Below are 18,249 nucleotides of genomic sequence, written 5' to 3'. Positions count from 1 at the left end.
GAAAATTACATTCTTCATACTCTCAGAGTTAGAGAGAGATGTTATTCCTACACATAACTTCTCTCTTCAAGTATGGAACCATGAAAAGAGCCGTTTTCTTTGAAGGTTGGCTGCCAAGATGAACAATTACCTGCTTTTGCTCTTGCGCCTTCACACACATGCACACACTTCTTATTTTTTTAAAGAAGATAATCACTTTGTTGCTTCCTTCACACATAGAGCAAAAGGGAGATGATTTTCAGTGAAGCTAAATTATAATATTTTCCAGCCAAAAATAAGAATAGTCTTTAAGGTAGGACTTTCTTTTTAAGTGAGACTTTCTGAAAGATGCTTTTCAAAGTTTTTTTTTTAATTATTTTTTTAAAATTTGTTTTATTTCTTTTGTTATATGGCTTCTAGCTAGTGTAAGAGAAAAAGCAACCCCAGCATGTCTGAATTAAATGTTTTTTGTTCATGGACAAAATTATATTTGAAGACTCAGCTGTTCCCCAGATTGATTTGTTGTGTGATTTCTTCAATAATCAGCGCTCACTGATCACCACAGCTAGAGATTCCTTAGGCTTTCTGGCTCGCTCGGGGATCCCTTAGAGCACTCGGTGCTGGGGTGTTGAGCAGGGCTGGCAGTGGGTCCTTTGGGGTGCATCTTGAGCGCTCCGTCGCCGTGAGTCATCCTCATTCATCAAAACGTTCTGCCAAGGAAGGAGATCCCACCATTGGGGCTCAGCGAGGTGTTTTTCTTGCTCACCACCCCGTTCTCTTGTCATTAGGACCAGAACGAGCGCAGCTATCGCATCGTGAAGACGGCCTCCAGGAACACCGACATTAAAGGCCTGAACCCCCTGACGTCGTACGTGTTTCACGTGCGGGCCAGGACGGCAGCGGGATACGGAGACTTCAGCGGGCCCTTTGAGTTCACCACGAACACAGGTAGAAACCTGCTGCTGAGCTCTGCTTTTCCTCGAGACAACAGCCCACATGTGACAGAGCTGTGCGTTGGGATTTTCCCTTTAGGTGCTTGGATTATGGGGCCACTGTTCTGGGAAAAATGTTCCTCCGGAGCTGCCCGACTCCTGGTGTGGCTGTTAACTGCCTCTTCTAATGCGGCATCTCCCGTTCGAGGGCTGTTAGTGAGGTGATGAATCTGATCCAAGACATCTATTGGGTAGCTTATGTTCTAGATGAATAAACTGAAAATACCGCAACGTGGCATAAGATGATATACGTCCTGTAAATATATGGAAGCCGTTGATTCTTGGGAGATTTATGTACCTAATATTGTTTAGTGTACACGTGAGATGTTTGCATATGTTTTTGGATTATCACGTTTGCAAGGGAATACAACTTTGTCATTCCTCTTTGTAAGCTATTGATGAAGTCCAATGAAGACGTGATATATTTGCACTTGCCCTTAGACTGTCATATAAAGAGAGATTGTTTGGATGCTGCTCTCCATAGAGCCTTTCTCTTTGTTCAAGGCCACAGGCAGATTTACCACAAAACATGTTTGTTTTTTAGTGGCAGGGAGGTGATGTGACCCAGCCTATTTAATTCTGGCCATACAGGTCTGGTCAAGTTGCATCAGTCTGTGCCAACATCATTTAGGATATTAGCAGCTGAAAATAATCAATCCAGCAGGAAGAGGGAACACGTTTTAAAGCAACTTGTTCTCTTTGTGTCATCTGGGGAGTGATCATCTGGCCCTACTGAAAAAAAAAGTAAAGAAATAAGAGTGGAAAACAATTAGGAGGGTGGAAAAAAACAATAGCCATTATACCCTCTGAGCAGTCTCTGGAGGGGATAAGGAGAGGCAGTCCTTGTTCCCAGTGAGCTGAGGTTCCCCAAATCATTATCAAACATCATCTCTTCAGCTAATTAGGGCCCTCTTGGAAAATTGTGTCAAATGACTATATAATGAAGGCCTGGAAGTGGGTTTGAGTACTACTCTAAACTGCCTCTACAAGCCAGAATGCCTCATTGAGTGCTACCTAGGTTGATTTTTTTGAGGGTGCCTGACACTAATGCTCTCTATTCTGTTTCCAGTTCCTTCCCCCATCATTGGCGATGGTACCAATCCCACAGTGCTTCTAGTTTCAGTGGCTGGCAGTGTTGTTCTTGTGGTCATTCTCATTGCAGCCTTTGTCATCAGCAGGAGGTAAGAACTTAAGCTTCTCTCTCCCCCCTCTCTTTCATGAGGGAGCTTTTTGTCTCCTCCAAACAAAGCTAAATTCTTTGATTAGCATCATAAACAGTGCATTTGCATTACAAGCCTTCTCCCATGTAGCTTTGATCTTTTTAACATTAGTACCACAGCAGCATGTGATGTAATGGCAATAGTTCCAGCTCTATTTGCCCTTCAAATGCAAAACTGATTCCAATAACTGGCATTGAGAAGAAAGCCAACGAGAGATTTGTGGATAGTGTAATTTGAAGTAAAGTTTAAGGGGTATGAGTACACTAGATCTTCTTGGACTGACGTGTTATATACGGGGAATAAAAAACTGTCCTGTTGTGAAGTAAGCAGTTGGGCTCCTAGTTTTGTCTTAGACACTAGCTGTCTGGATTAGTCAGATACTAGTTCAGTGTCTGCATTAGTCAGATATTAGTTCAGTGTCTGCATTAGTCTTGGACTAGTCCTGCCACTGTGAGTGGAAATGACTGCAAAACAGAAGCCTCTGTCATTCAGCATCATGTGTAGCAGCACAACAGACTGAATCAATAGGTTATTTCACTGGGGCAGAGCCRTAATCTACCAACTACTTGTTCATTCTCCCAAGTATAACCTAGGTGTCAGGAAAAATACCAGGAACCAGGAGGAGAGTGTAGCAGAAACATAGTGTGAGTGCTTCTGAGTTCATCTTCTAGCGTTTATTCTTACCAAAAACAGCAGCAGGATTTTAGCTCCATATATTTCTGAGAGAAAACTGGACATGCCCCTGCGTCATCTCAAGTCTGGCATCTGAGGCATGCAAGTTTTCAAGACTGATCAGTCCCTAATCAGTTTAATGGTGACAGCTGTAAACGTGCACAACTTCGTCTTGATTTGCTCACTAAATGTCTTAAAGAGCAGTTAAGTCACTGTGATTATAATATCTAGTAAGTACTTATGTGTCGTTATAGATTTCTGTGGGGGTTCAACTCAAAGCCTCCGTGATGGCAACAAGAAAGATGAACAGAACATATGGAAATGTAATGCAGARAGACAGGTCTATTAAAAGCCATTGCAATGGAAAACAGCATCGCTGAGCTTGATGACTTAATCTCTTCTCTGCTTTTATTGATCACTTGATTATTTAAGGCAGGATTGATAGCTGGATACATTGGATTTCTAATTACGAGTCGCCACCTTGGAGAATTCAGCCTGTCAAGTGGTTCTGAGATGATTCCTTCCCCTTCTCCCCCTATAAAAAAAATGTCACTTCCCAAGGCTGATAAACGCTGCTTGGTGATTGGCCCTCAATGGATCACTTTTTAGAAAATGAAATGTCAGCCCCTTGCCCTCGCATTGATTCTCTTTAGCATGAGCCGTAAAGCTGTCCGAGGAGAGGCTGCCTGGGCCGGGTGCCTGGCGGCCTCGCTCACGTGTGCTCAGAGCCCAGGCCGGCTGCTTCCTTGTCTCTGCCCACAAGTGCTGAACGGGGCAAAGAAAGCAGCCAGCAGGAGGGTCGCACGGGGCAAAGGCTGCCCCGGGCACCCGTGGGGATGCAGATGGAGGTAGTTGAGTGTGGTGGGAGCAGAGATGCTCTGAGCCGCGAGGTCCCCAGAGGCTGTGGAGAGGAGAGGCAGAGCAAAGAGAATGAAATGAAAGGACAGGGCAGCTGCTCTGTGCATGGTGATGCAAGGTGCCTTGTTAATCGATACTCTTCCTCAGGACACAGCGTGCCAGGAGCTGGAAGTYGCTCTCAATAAACAGAGTCTAATACTCACTGTTACACTAACGATTTTAACCACTTTTCTGGTGTCATTTAGAGGTTTGGACTTTGAGGATACTTCGTGGTGTCCCTATACCAGTGAAATTGAATAGCARAATAATTATACATGGTTCCAAAATTATTTTTGCAAAGAAAATGCTTTCTTGTCCATACAGTCCCTGTGAGGAGGTTTTGTAGCAGAGGTGGCCTCTCTTTGACCTGCAGAGGTGGCCTCTCTGTGAGCTAAATGTTGGCAGTGGACATAGACTGTAGGTGACCACTTTTGGATGCCTCACCGAGTGTTTCTAAACCCTACCTGTCCAACAGGAACRCTGTGTAATGTTAGAGTATTCCAAATAGAGCTTTAAAGATTTGGGAAACAGTGAAACAACAAGATGCTTTTGAAAGCTGGAGGAGGATGGCTCCTACAAAATCCTTYGCTCTTCTGAAAGTTCCTATCAGAAAGTCTTTTGTTTGTTGCATTATTTTAGGTGCCAACCTGGCCGAACACACTTGCCCATCTCTAGCTCCTGGTTGTGGGTCAGGCCTTGCCCCGGCTGTGGGTCTGCGCGGCGCCCTGTCCCCAGCCCCTCTCTGGCTGCAGGAAGGGACCTTCCCGGCCTCCCTCCCCATGGCCCACCAGGAGATCTGGGGAGGGACCTTCCTCCCCATGGCCCACCTGGACTTCTGCCCCTGGTCCCGCTGCTCTGCAGGCTCCYGCGTTCCTGCCCTGAATAGCATCATTTCGGCACCACCACCGCCCCAATCCCTGTAATTAGGGAGTCAGCAGGTGACAAAGGCGGCCCCTGTCCTGCCCGTGGGCAGCGCTCGGTGGCAGCGCCGCTGCCCAGGGTGTCTCAGGGGACAAAGGCCCGGAGCAGCAAAGGTCAGCAGGTGACACGGGAGAAATGGAAGGAGGCAGTTAGCTTGGAAGGTATTACTTAGAGTTAATTAGCTGCAATTACATCGTTTGCACAGTAATCCCTTTGTTTCCTTTTGCTTTTTGCCCATTCTTGGGTTTTAGCAGGGGGAAGGTTATTTTTTTTTATTTGTTAATATGGTGATTTAAGTTTTCAAGTAAGATAAAAAAGCTTTAAAAAAAAAACCTTAAAAATGCTTTTGTGGAAAGAACAATGTGTTTTGTGTTCTGTATCTCCCATCTATATCAGAATGTCAATCAAAAGAACTTGAAGGGGTCCTGCCTCAAATGCAGATGCTTTTATGCCTTGCTCTGAGAGGGACTGTGCAGTATCCAAAGGCACCTCTGCAGTCCCCTCACCTGACCTGGCCCGGGCGCCAGCGGGTGAGATTTTGCACCGGCTCCTCCTTGTTGAGCCCAGTAACTCGGAGCAGAGCTTGTCCTTTTAGTTGGCTCTTCTCTGTTACACCAGTGCTCTAAGTCCTCGGGCAAATAAATGTGTTAAATTGGCATTTGGATCCAGCGTGGTTTTTAATAATGCAGTTCTTGTGATTTGAGGTCATTTGTGCTTAATTGACTTTCATCCAAAAAAAGAAGCGCCCAACCAGTGATGGGGTATTCYTGCTTTTATGTCTGAACGCCAGTCCAGCTGATATTGTCAGGAGCTGGGAGACTTCCAAGACAGGATAGTCTGGGCATGGCCAGTGGGGTCATTATTCTTCTATTTTATAAATAATTTCAAGTTTTTCCTCAAAAGGACAGGCCATTTCCTATGACTTCCATAGGGACAAGCAAGCGGAGGCACGAGCAGCAGTCAGGCCTTGTCTTTGGCACTTGTCTCTTCTTAYGTCTGGTCTGAATTTTCAGTGAACTCTCAATAAAAGCTCAAATCAAACCTTTACATCTAGGAACCGTTAAACACCAGGGGATTTGTAATCACAGTGCACATTTGGCAGAGCTGACTTCTCAATATCCCCCCTATCAGAGGAACTGCTTGTGTTATTAACTTTTCTTAGTGCCACTTACCCTTTGAGGTTTAAAGCTGAACTAATTAAATATATAACTGGATGCATAATTGTGTGTGTAGGTGTAGAAATAATAATCTGTAGAATTAACATACTATGCACTGCATTGCTGTGTTCCCCTTAGGATTTAGGAGGGAGATTTTGCCATCAGGAGTTCTTGTTGTCCCCTCTCAATTACCTGTCAATTAAAAAGAAATCTTACCTTTTTGGATGGCCAGAATTTCTTTGCTTCAGTTGTGATTTCTGTGTTTATAGACTTCCAAAATTTTCTGTTAAATAAGGGGTAGTGTTGACATTTGCCCAAATATGTTTGAAAATCAATCTACCAAAGCACCTCTGCTGGAGCTTTTGAATCCATAAACACAAGCTAAAAACACAGCTTGGCCTTTTTATTTTTGCACTGAATTGCAAATGCACGTTTGAAGAAAAAGTAGCTGAAGTGCAAGCTTTGCTTTTCTTTGTGTAAACTCCAAGATGCAAATACAGACATTTGTGTTGCCTTGATCCTGTGTTGATGCCAACCGCACCGGGAGCAGTTTGCGGAGAGGAGGCTCCTGCCCCGCTCTGGGTTTAGGTCGGGTCCTGGTCATGGCAGGTGTGAACAGCTCGAGTCCCAGCAGGTCGAGCAGAGGAGCTGGTCTCTCGGACACGCACTTGTTCTGAATGCAGTGCTCTCTTGTTCTGGCAGGCGCAGTAAGTACAGCAAGGCTAAGCAAGAGGCAGACGAGGAGAAGCACCTGAACCAAGGTAAAAGGCAGTGGGGCTGGGGAGTTCTGGTCGGGCTCACAAAGCATGTCCAACACTCTGAGGCTCAGGAAAGAAGGAATGAAAGGAATGTATCCCTTGAAAGGAATATCTTTGTTTTCCTTGTTGCAAGGACTGAATCCTACTGTTATCTCAGGTGCCAAATTTAGGATGTGGGCTCAGAATTTCTTTGTTTCCAACAGGAAAATTTCATGTCTTTTTCTTTCATGAGTTTGTAGTCTGGCCATTGGCCTGTTGGTGATGATGGTGATTGGTGAAGCTTATTTATTGGCAAAAGTCTGATTTTTTTTTTTTCTGTCAATACTGGGAAATATTAAATACTTGCATGAAAAAGTTCYATTGGGGAAAAATACATTAAGTCCCTCCTTCTTTCCTCAGTCATTCCTGGCTGACAGTACTTTYTTATTGTACACTCTTTTTGGTGTTGTATATCATTAAGGCTTCAGTCTCATATGTTCTGTGTTCAGCAGCATGTAGATCAGTGACTTCAAATAAAACATTTCTGCCTTGCAGGTGTTAGAACATATGTGGATCCTTTTACATATGAGGATCCAAACCAAGCTGTGAGGGAATTTGCCAAGGAAATTGATGCCTCCTGCATAAAGATTGAGAAAGTTATTGGTGTGGGTAAGTGCCAAAACTTTTGTATTTTTTTGTAGGAAATGGAATTTCAAATCAGCTTTTTGGAGAGCTGGCATTCAGTTGTCGTTGTCTGATGGTTCCTCGAAATGAACTGACAGTTACAGTTTGACAACACCAAGTGTATACTTCAGATTCATGACCAATGGAATCTTGTTTCTGTTTCCTGCAGGGGAATTTGGTGAAGTTTGCAGTGGACGTCTCAAAGTACCAGGAAAAAGGGAGATCTGTGTTGCTATCAAGACCCTAAAAGCTGGTTACACYGATAAACAAAGAAGAGACTTTCTGAGCGAGGCCAGCATCATGGGACAGTTTGACCACCCCAACATCATCCACTTGGAAGGTGTCGTCACTAAATGTAAGTAGGTCATTTTCACGACAAGGCCGATTTGGAAGGCACGGAGAAATTAAATCTGTGGAGGGTTTTTTCTTTTTCCTTTTTTTTTTCCTTCTTACCCTCTCTCCTGTGAAATGACAGATGGAACAGATCCACTGATAGCTAATAGGAGGAAATCAGTGCAGGACAAGTCATTAATCTTGTTGTCAGCTGTAAATGGGTTTATGGTTTCAGCTGATACTCTATCTGCAGTCAGCTTGTATGAGATTTTGTAGGAGGAATTAAATACTACAGGGGTCGGGGCTTTCCTTTCCTCCTTGCTACGCCAAGCCGGCATCTTTCACATCCTTGTGAAACTGAGCTGATTGTTACCGGAGAGGCGAAAGCAGATGGTAAGCCAAGAATTTAGACTGATTGCAGGGAAAATATGAAAACAAACCCACAGTTTTGTACAGTTGAGGTAGAAAGCACAGCATGAAGTATCCCCACTAGAAGAACATAAAGTATCCCCRCTAGAAATACTTTATTTAAAACAAAAAGGGAGAGTCTCTGTTCGGGTCACTGTGTTTGCCACAAATGGTGACTCTTGTAGCACCTCTGCGAAAGAAAGAGGCAGAACAGGATCTTAGGGTTTAAATCCCACCGGGGCTCCAACCCCCCTAGCAGTTACAGCTCTGGCAGGTATAAATGACTSTAGGCATTTGCATAATGCCGTTGTCACAGAATGAAAATGATTTGAAGTTTCCACCGCGGAGGCGGTAGCCGGACCCAGGAGCGTTTTGCTGGCTGCCTCGGCGCGAGCGGAGCTGCTGTGTTTGGTAAACAGGGCTACTTAAGGAGACATTCATCTCAATTTCTCCATAGGTTTCTAAATGCTGTGATAAATGAGTGCATTTAATAAACTGAAAATTAAAATGTGAGATAAATAGTGGAGTGGGTGGGGGTGGAGGGGAGCGAGGCAGCAGAAACCATGAATACATCATTGGCTGCTAGTCAAGTACTTTAATAATTGACTCACTGATGGTAACTTCTCCTCTCCTTCCCCCTCYCCAGCTCAAGAAGTGCCTGAGTAATGAAATTATGTGTTAATGCACTGAAAGAGTCTCCCTTTCTTCCTTTCTACGTTGACAGAGTGTCTTTTGATTGAGGAAGGTTAATTAAAACTCATTTAGGTGTATTTGTTCTGCGGAAGGGTTCTGGTCACAGTTGCAAGGATAAATGAGATGGTGAAATATGCAGATGGGGTTGGAGTTCTTTCTGTTCCTGGTGAGGAGTGTTTGCAAAGGTGAGCTGGGGAGAGAACAGTGTTTTATTGCATCTCTTCCCTTACGGATGCAAACACCCGGCCAAGGTCCCTAMCCCACAGGCCCCAGTCTGCTTTAAGCAACACCTTCTCTTGCTGCTTTGTTCACACAGGTCAGAAAGGGCCCAGCTGCTGGACCGGCCTCTTGCAGGTCTGCAGGTCTGCATGCAGCCCAAACGGGGAGTTTTGCTGTCAGCTGGGCAGGGCAAGGGAGGTAGGAATGGGGAAAACCACGAATGCCACTTTGGGGCTGACCAGGTGGAACGAATAATGATGAGTGAAATAAGTGAGGCATTTTATATAAATATGTTAGCCTAAGTGACACAGTGTGAAATTTTCCGTATTGCCAGTCCTTATAGCATATTGTTTCTTAATCAAAAAAAGRGTTATTAAAGAATAGAAATCTAACAAGAGAAGGAACTTGTTGAAAAAAAAGTACTGAAGTAGAAATGATGAGGGGAGCATCTCAATGCTGCAGCATTTCACAGCAGAGCAGTTTTCCTAGCTGCTTGCTCAGGAGCAGGTACTTACTGGTGGAAGAATCCAGGAAAAGCTGAGGGCTTCTGAAAGGTTAATTCTGTCTGGGCCTCAATGGTGTCTGCATGTGGCTGACGTGTCCACTGAAAACTTCTTCCCTGGTAGGAATCCCTTACTCAGAGCTGCTTCAGGCAGTCAAGTACAGAAGTGCAGTTTCTCTGGGACATTCTCCTGGTGTAGGAGAACCCACGGTAGTTCCTTAGCTAAAGCCAAGCTTTAGGAAGAGTTTAGGGTTTAGGAAGGGTTTAGGATGAGTTTCCATCCTAGGCCCGTGCTCACCGGCCTGTGCTCCCCTGGCCTGGGATGGGTTGGACACTGCGTGTCTGGGAGCAGCCTTTGCCATTCACACTCTTACAAGTCACCTAACTCCTCCACGCTCTGCCACTGCTGGCCTAGAAACTGCACATGATATTAGACTGATGGCTGCAAATACTCAGGTGTTGAAAATCAAATGTAATTAACCACTGGAAATAATTAGTGTTACTTGTACGTGCGCAAATGTTTTCAAATTCAGGCTCGTGTGACTTTGTAAAGTACTTGAAGGCAACATCGAGTGTTATTTATACATTTGACGTTATTTTTAGACAGAAGAGTGCCTAGAAAACATCTCTGTGCCAGTAACACCCCGTTTCTGTTCAGCTTGGCCAGGCTTAGCTCTGTGTTGTGCCTGACGTGTGACACATTTCATTGAATCATTTGTCCTGTGGTGGCTTCAGGAGGCAAATGGCTTTGGCCATTTATAAGTAATGGGAGACACAGGATACAGATYCAAGATAGAGAAAGTTGAGAGGAACAGGGTATATTTTGCATTTCTGAATGTTGCTGCCTTGTAGTATCCTATAGCTACAGACAGTTCCCTAAAGTCCTGGTGTCTCAGAAGAGATAGGGAACCAAAACATTCAGGAATCCCATTTTGGAAAGTGAAGCTATATTGTCTGCAAACAGTTCAATTGCAAGAAAGATTTCTGTCAGGCTTGAACAGATCTTTTCTTCTTAGATGGCAGTGATCAGTTCATACATTCCCTAGAGAGCAGGAGCCGCTTCGACTAAAGGCTCTGCCAACAAGTCCCCCAAAGGGTTAACCTTCCAGATGGGCCCTTTAAACATTCCTGGCCTGTAATATCCTTCTCTTGTTCCCCCCAGCTGAGGCATAAGCTTGGTGCATTTCAAATTAAATTAGATTGTGTAAGACAGGTGTCTTGGCAGTAAAATCATGTGCAACCCATTTTTATCCCATTAACATCAGTGTTCATCGCAGATTTGTGTTTTCCTTTCTGTGAACTCTAGGTAAACCGGTGATGATCATAACTGAGTACATGGAGAACGGCTCCTTGGATGCCTTCCTCAGGGTAGGCGACTGCTTCATGACAAACTAAGGGGATTTTCTACTGGGAAACATTTTCTGGTTTCTTATTCCGCTTCTGTTTTGCAGAGGGATGTAGCAAATATGGCGTTTTAAGAGACATTATGTTTATACTTCATGAATTCTGTTTCTTTTCTGTTTTTGTTCCTATAAAGAAACAGAATAAACATGAAGTAGAATTATATATATGTTCACACACATATGTACAAATACATATATATAAAAAAAGTAAGATTTAAAATACCAGGCTCTTAAATAATCTATGTTTAAAAGGGAACAGTTTTGATTTGCTCTATTTTTTGAAAGCATTACCCTTTTGCACGCTCATTAAAACTGGATCCATCACATATATCACAGGAAGATGTAACAAAACCCCTGGGTTTGTACTTTACTGGTGAATTACAGACACTAGTCAGGGGGGCGAGGACATARTGCTGCATTTTCGCTCAGACAAGCCGGGGATCTCAATTTGAGCAGTGGCAGTGATGCAGCTTTTAGCGTAATGCTCTGTGATTTTCTTCCTTTCCTCGTCTGCAGAAGAATGATGGCAGATTTACAGTCATCCAGTTGGTGGGGATGCTGCGCGGCATCGGCTCGGGAATGAAGTATCTGTCTGACATGAGCTACGTGCATCGGGACCTCGCCGCTCGCAACATTCTGGTCAACAGCAACTTGGTCTGCAAGGTGTCCGACTTCGGCATGTCCCGYGTCCTGGAGGACGACCCCGAGGCAGCCTATACCACACGGGTAAGGAAGGAAGGAGAAGAGCCTGCAGGTTTTCCTGCCCCTTTTTGTCTGGCAGTGGTCACCGTGGTTTGCTTTGAGTTAATCTCAGGCATAAGTTAAAACCTGTAACACAGCATAAATATAAAYGTTGTACCAGACTCCATGGCAGATGCAAATTGATGTAGGGATATTGCTGCATCAGTGTCTCTCCTCATCAGTGTTTCCTCTCTGTGGTGTGACCGTGGTTCTCGTGCTGTGCTAGGAGTGCGTGACAGGAGTCTCACACCACGAGTTAGAGCTTGGGTTGCTGTTCCTCTGACATTAGAGAGGTACATCGTTATTTGCAAGGGACAAGTCCCACTGAGGGCTGAGACAGCAAGTGTGGATTTGCCACAAACATACACAAAAAAAAGCAAAAAACACACTTTTGCCCATCCCAAAGATCTTCATAAATTTGACCCAAAAAACTTGAGCTGGGAAAAGTTTGAGGCCCACATTCCCAAGATTGGTTGTGCTAAATGCTTTCGCCTCACTTTTTGTTTGGTTTTGTTTCGCTTCCCTCCCATTTTTTTTCTGTATATCAGCTTCCCACTGTTACTAATTTTGCTAAGCCGTTTTAGTATGCTGCTCATGAAATAATACTAATGCAGGGACTTCTTCTCACAAAGCAACGTCCCAGCCATTGCTAGCCTTTATACCAATACCTCTGTAATTAACTTGTGCCTGACAAAAAAAAAGTCAGAGAGTTTCCAAAGTCTCTTTTTAATTGCTTATTTTCTTTGTTTTTAACTATCTGCCATTCTCCATCTGTTCTCCCCAGCGCCGAGTTTGTTTGCAGTGCTCCGTTCTTCTGCAGTTTAATCCCCACACTCATCCTTTAATGGATTCACAGTTCATTACAGGAAAGAATAGGCTCATGTACTGTTAAACACTGGCCAGCCCTGGTGTTTCTCGCTCGTAGGGGTGGCAAGCGGCAGAGGCAGCAGCAGCGCTCGGGAGCTGGATTCAGGGAAATCACGACTTAGACAAACGCACAAGGGCAGGACACAAATGACTGAAATTCTCCCCCCTGCATTCAGCGAGCGCAGATAGACTCTTATGTTTTGTCTCAGAAGGGAACTGCAGGGAATCAGTGCCATTTGTATTGCAGCGCATTGTCTTCGTTTGGTATCAGTAATGAAGAGTCAGGAAAATTTGGACGAGCTCCACCATACTCAAAACAGCTAAATAAAAAGAGCTTATTGACAATCTCTAAAATGACAACCATATGGAAGCAATGCATCTGTGTCCRTGCATCTGTGCTTGGAAGGAGGAAGCAAGTTTTTCACAAGCAGAGATGATACAGAAAAATGCAGTTTTTCAAAGATGCTGCTTTAGGAGGGTGGTGCTTTCTGTCCCCCGTGAATGTTGTGACTTGGTGAAGTGCAGGGGTGCTGTGGCCACAGAACAGGCACATTCAACCCCAAACTGACTTGCAAAGGGCCTGATGCAAAGGCCAGAGGAGCCAGTAGAAGACCCGTTTTGATTCCAGTGGGCTTTGGAACAGGTCCATAATAAGCACTARAGAAATATATGGGGACAATAAACTAAGTATACACAGCGGCAMTCAGTTATAGATAAAAGTATCTACAGGACTGCTGAGAAAAAAAACTACCAAAATAAACTTAATCAAAAAAGCATAAAAGCGAATGGAAAAAAAACCCTAAGAGCTTTGTTCAGCTTAAGTCATTCCCCAGATGKAACTGCAGGAAACCGAAAGCTCAATTAAAAACACCTTGTATATTAGCATAAACAAAAGGAGAAATCTCTGGCCTGGGATCACTCAGCTAAGGCAAAATCAGATAAACAGGATGGAGAGGGTTCCTCTTAAAGCAGAGCAGAACCCCCAGTGGCCCAGATCAGATGCCCCAMGTGTTTTATTTGTTTAAAAAGACCAGTTGCAGGAGGCAGCTCTGCTGCTGCTGCCCGGTGCCCTGGTCCCCCGCGCAGCTCCCAGCCCAGGGGCTCGCTGCCTTCTCCCGGTCCCAGCAGGATTTGGGATGCTGCCCATGGGAAACAGCACAGCCCTCCGACATCCTCCCCATTCATCCTGTCTCCGTTTCACCCTTTTGAAAAGCAAAATGTTTATGAACCCACTTTTCAGAAACAGGGCGAACAGGTCGGGCAGGCAAGCAAGGAAATAGTAATTAACAGCATGTACTTATTTGTTTTGTCAACTAAATCTCTAACATACCCTTGGCTCTGGCCTGCTCCCATCCTTCGGCATTGCCCTAAGCAGAGATGCTAAGCGGGATGATAAAAATGCATTTGGACAATTTCCTGGTTCGCCTCCCCGTGGCTGAAGGCGGCCGGTGGGCAGCATTGCCTCCTGCTCGGCGCTCTCAGCTTCATGGCAAGAGACGGAGGCAGCGAGTGCCCGGTCGGGAGCGACCCTGGAATTCCTGCAGGAAACCACCCTGTTTTTCATGGTGGGTTAGTGCTGCGTGCACCTCTGCCCCACGGCCACTGGTGTCTTCTCCCCGYGACAGGGCGGCAAGATCCCCATCAGGTGGACGGCGCCCGAGGCCATCGCCTACCGCAAGTTCACGTCGGCCAGCGACGTGTGGAGCTACGGCATCGTCATGTGGGAGGTGATGTCCTACGGAGAGAGGCCCTACTGGGACATGTCCAACCAAGACGTAAGTCTCGCGCTGAGGCTCCCTCCTCCCTGCGCCCTCCTTCCCCTTTGGTTTTCTTCTTTAGATGCCTGGCTGGTGTTTTCCAGTGTCGATTGCTGTGTGGTTATGATGCATTTCTCCTGTTTCCTTAAAAAGGTTGTTGTAATTCCTGTTTTTCCAGTGAACTTCTCCAAAATAAAGACTTCCATGAATTCCTAAGGCTCATGTATGGCCAAGGGAGGCAGATTCTCAAGTTAGCATCTAGGGCTTATGCACCATCTCTCTCTGTCCTTCCCCAGCTTCTTTCCTCTGCTCTTTTTGCTGTCTCATTTTTTTTTTCCTTTTCTCTTTTTCTTTTTCCCTTTTTCTTCTCTTTTTTTTCCTCTCTCTTCTCTTTGCAAGTAGAGTTATAGGTGGTTAAAGAAAGCAAAGTGAAGATTAGAGCAAGAAGAAAAAATGAATGTATTCAAGCTGTCAGATCATAATGGTGAAAGAGGAGACATTTGAATATTGATATTAAATCTCAGTGTTATTGAAAGTCATTAAGAAAGAAAAAACACTTTAATGAGGCTTCTTATTAGTAGTTAATTCCTCAAAACCCAGTATGCTCATAATTCTTCCCATGATTTTATTTCTTTCAGGATATCTAAGGCAAGACATATGAAATCCAGTTCTGGTTATCAGTTTGAGTATCCCACAACAATCACATAGCTGCCCCCCGAGGACATTAAAAAGCAGCTTTGCTAAATGACCATCCTTAAATTATGCATGTCCTGTTTAACTGCACCATCTGGACTACTTCAGTATATTCCAAGAGGGAACATACACAATGACTGCTATTTCTGAAGAGTATTTAATAATAATACTAATAAGGGCTTTTCTAATAGATTTCTTATTAAATTAAAAAAAAATCCAGTGAAAATGAGACACAGATTATCCATAATTCTTTTCCTATGGGATTTATAAGCATAAAGGAAGACGAAAATGTTAATCTGAATATGTGGTCCTGGGAGTGGTTAAGTCATTTTGCAAGTCACTGCTTTACTATGTAGAACCAAACATTTTTTCAAAGAGTGTCTGGATGTCGATGGCATTTAATCTAAACAGAGGATTTGACTGAGTTCCCTTTGGATGCGACGGGTCCCTTCTGGCACGCAGGAAGGCAGGGCAAGGAGGCGAGGCGCGCCGGGTGGCCGCGTGCTCCGCACACGGCTGCTCATCTCCACATTGCTGGTTCAGGAACCAGCAGCGCTGAGGGAAGAGGCTCTGGATGAGGCCGGCTCTGCTGCTGGGATGAGCTAGGCCGGGAGCAGAGGACGCAGGGAGCATCTGCTGCCGTCTGCAGTTGTGGGGAAACTCGGGCTTCAACCTGCTGCACCCGGAGCTGGCAGAGTCACACATTTGCTGTCCAGCTGTTGCTTCCCCAACCCTCTCTCCACCAAGGGCAGCTGCTTAATTCTGACATGGGCTCTCCTGCCTTCCCCCTATGCTGTTGGATCCCTGCTGAATCCAATGTCTGCTCTGGGTGCAGGACCTAATATTCATGTTTTCTGTACTAATGGCTGCTCCCTAGGTTGAAGTGTGTACTTAAACTCACATATGTACTTCAGTCCTCATAACCAGCTCCTAAGATTTGCTTCTCTACTTGCTGTAGCCCTTTCAGTTTCTGAATAGCCAAGGGGAAATGACAGCACCAAGACCACCAACTGCTTGAGGCCGAGTGCAAGTTCCCACTGTTCCACTTAGCTGTGGATTTGCTCCATGCTTGGGATCACCCTAAGATAAATGCTGCTCAGCTGGCAGAAGCGAGTAGGGTCCAATGTGCYCTAATGACTTCCCTTCCCGGCAGGTGATTAAAGCCATCGAGGAAGGGTACCGGCTGCCGCCCCCCATGGACTGCCCCATCGCGCTGCACCAGCTCATGCTCGACTGCTGGCAGAAGGAGCGCAGCGACCGGCCCAAGTTCGGGCAGATCGTCAACATGCTGGACAAGCTCATCCGCAACCCCAACAGCCTCAAGCGGACGGGCAGCGAGAGCTCCAGGTCTGTGCCGGCCAGAGCGCTGCTCCCGGGGGTCCCCGGCGCGTGGTAACCACCAGGAATAGTGTGGAAGAGCAGGAATTCCTGCAGGAAAGGCGTGYTGTCAAGCTTTATAAATCCGGGCTYTGCGTCGGATTTGCAGGCGAGCGCTAYGGCGTCGCTGCCAGCGCCTTGCGGGCATCGGGGASRCGGGCAGTAATTTTTATGGGAATTTGAATTTAATTTTAGGGAAAGCCCGTTTCGTGTCTCCACAGATCCTGCGTTTGGTTTTGTCTGCTAAGCCCGGCATACCTGGAACGTGCTAAGGGAAGGGAACTCCCAGTGTTGTAGGGAAAAAATAATCTTTATTTGGGGGCAGCCCAGCAGTTGGTTTATGCTGGTGAAACGCTGCTCAAGTAACAGGAGCTGCGCTAACTCACACCAGCTGCGCTGTATTATTTTCAAATATTTTGGCTTTGTAAGGTGATTTGTTTACAGCAAATCAGGAAAAGAAATCTTGGAAGAAAAGAAACAGTCTGATAGTTTACGTGCTCTTCCATGTTACTGTTTTTGCAATTTTCATATGTTTTTTAGTGAAAAAAAGTATTTATCCCTACACAGGTATTTGTGTAAATATGTGGAGGGCAGTTGCATGTACCCAGGCTGCAGTCGCTGCTCTTGGACTGGGCGCTCCTTGGCGGAGCAGTGCTGAGCAGGAGCCTGGGCTCCCAACCGAATGGCTGGGTGATAAGCACTTTGCTTAGATATATAGCAGTGATTTATAAAGGCCGAGTGAAACAAGCCCGGGTCCTGCTTCGGCTGCCTGACCGACTCCTCTGCCCTTCCCTGTGCCCCTGCAGGCCCAGCACGGCCCTGCTGGACCCCAGCTCCCCCGAGTTCTCGGCCGTGGTTTCTGTGGGAGACTGGCTCCAGGCCATTAAGATGGAGCGGTACAAGGATAACTTCACAGCTGCTGGCTATACCACCCTCGAGGCCGTGGTGCACATGAACCAGGAGTAAGTACACGGTGATGTCGCACACAACCGGTAAATCTGGATTTAATCAGCCTCTCTTGCTTCGTGCTGCATGTCCCTGCGCTCATTAAAGCGGCGCGGTGCCTCGCCTTCGGACGGAGCAGAACCCCAAAAGCCTCCGTGCTGCCTGCGCCGTTTAAGTGAACATCTCGGCGCCTCCGCCCTGCTCCGGCCGTGTTGCCTGCGGTTGMCTCCAGCCCCTTTTCCCCTCCGTGGGTGTCGGAGCGGCACTCAGCCCCCTGCTCTGCTCTTGTTTCCGCAGGGACCTGGCCAGGATCGGCATCGGCGCCGGCGCCCACCAGAGCAAGCTGCTCGGCAGCGTGCAGGCCATGCGTGCCCAGATGCAACAGATGCACGGCAGGATGGTCCCCGTCTGAGCCCGTCCTGAACAAACTCAGAACTCTCTGAAATTAGTTTACCTCATCCATGCACTTTAATTGAAGAACTGCACTTTTTTTACTTCGTCGTCTCCTCGCCCGTCGGAATATCGATCTGCAGCGTTGCTTGGTGTACAGAGCGCGGAAAGCGAGCGCGTGTCAGGAGGGGGGCCTCCAGAAATGACCAGCCGTCATTTTAAACCAGACCTGGAACAAATTGTTTCTTGGAACATACTCCTCTGTTGATCAACGCTATGTAAAATACATGTATCTATATAAATATAAAGTCACATTCGAGTTTTGATGCTATGTTTGCTGCCAGATACTGTGCTTAAGGAACAGAAACGACTTAACTTTCCTTCCCCCTGTGACCCGTAGGATTACAACCATAGTGTTTTATTTGTGGGTGAAACCACAGTCGTGCATCGTTCACTGGAATGAAGAATCTGCCCCAGGATATATTTTTTGCAGACTTGATGCATCACTAATAACCTTGCAGAAACCTCAGTGAGAATCTCACGTGGCTGCTCAGTGCCTGTCCGCTGGTGAGCGACCACCGCGCGGATCCCTGGGCGAAACGGGATTCCCGGGAGCTGCCGCCGTGGCGCCGGAGCGAATCCCACCGCGCAGAGACGCTTTG

General features: G+C 46.0%; 1 protein-coding gene across 1 annotated transcript in view; it reads left to right on the top strand.

The window, feature by feature from the left end:
- EPHA4 (EPH receptor A4) overlaps positions 1-18,140 on the top strand; it is an 81,876-nt gene extending 63,736 nt beyond the window's left edge. Inside the window, exons 7-17 of the mRNA XM_026040048.1 lie at positions 768-927; positions 2,041-2,152; positions 6,541-6,599; positions 7,131-7,244; positions 7,429-7,614; positions 10,721-10,782; positions 11,334-11,543; positions 14,051-14,200; positions 16,029-16,222; positions 17,059-17,214; positions 17,495-18,140. Of these exons, the coding sequence (XP_025895833.1) occupies positions 768-927; positions 2,041-2,152; positions 6,541-6,599; positions 7,131-7,244; positions 7,429-7,614; positions 10,721-10,782; positions 11,334-11,543; positions 14,051-14,200; positions 16,029-16,222; positions 17,059-17,214; positions 17,495-17,609 (1,518 nt within the window). The 3' untranslated portion in view covers positions 17,610-18,140. The remainder of the gene's footprint in view (positions 1-767; positions 928-2,040; positions 2,153-6,540; positions 6,600-7,130; positions 7,245-7,428; positions 7,615-10,720; positions 10,783-11,333; positions 11,544-14,050; positions 14,201-16,028; positions 16,223-17,058; positions 17,215-17,494) is intronic.
- Positions 18,141-18,249: the final 109 nt, after the last annotated feature.

This window comes from Nothoprocta perdicaria, unplaced genomic scaffold (genome assembly GCF_003342845.1).
Source record: "Nothoprocta perdicaria isolate Ctin4 unplaced genomic scaffold, notPer1 scaffold_25, whole genome shotgun sequence".
NCBI classification, from domain to species: Eukaryota; Metazoa; Chordata; class Aves; order Tinamiformes; family Tinamidae; genus Nothoprocta; species Nothoprocta perdicaria.
Note: the sequence above shows the minus strand (reverse complement) of the source record. Positions and strands in the feature narration are given on the sequence as shown.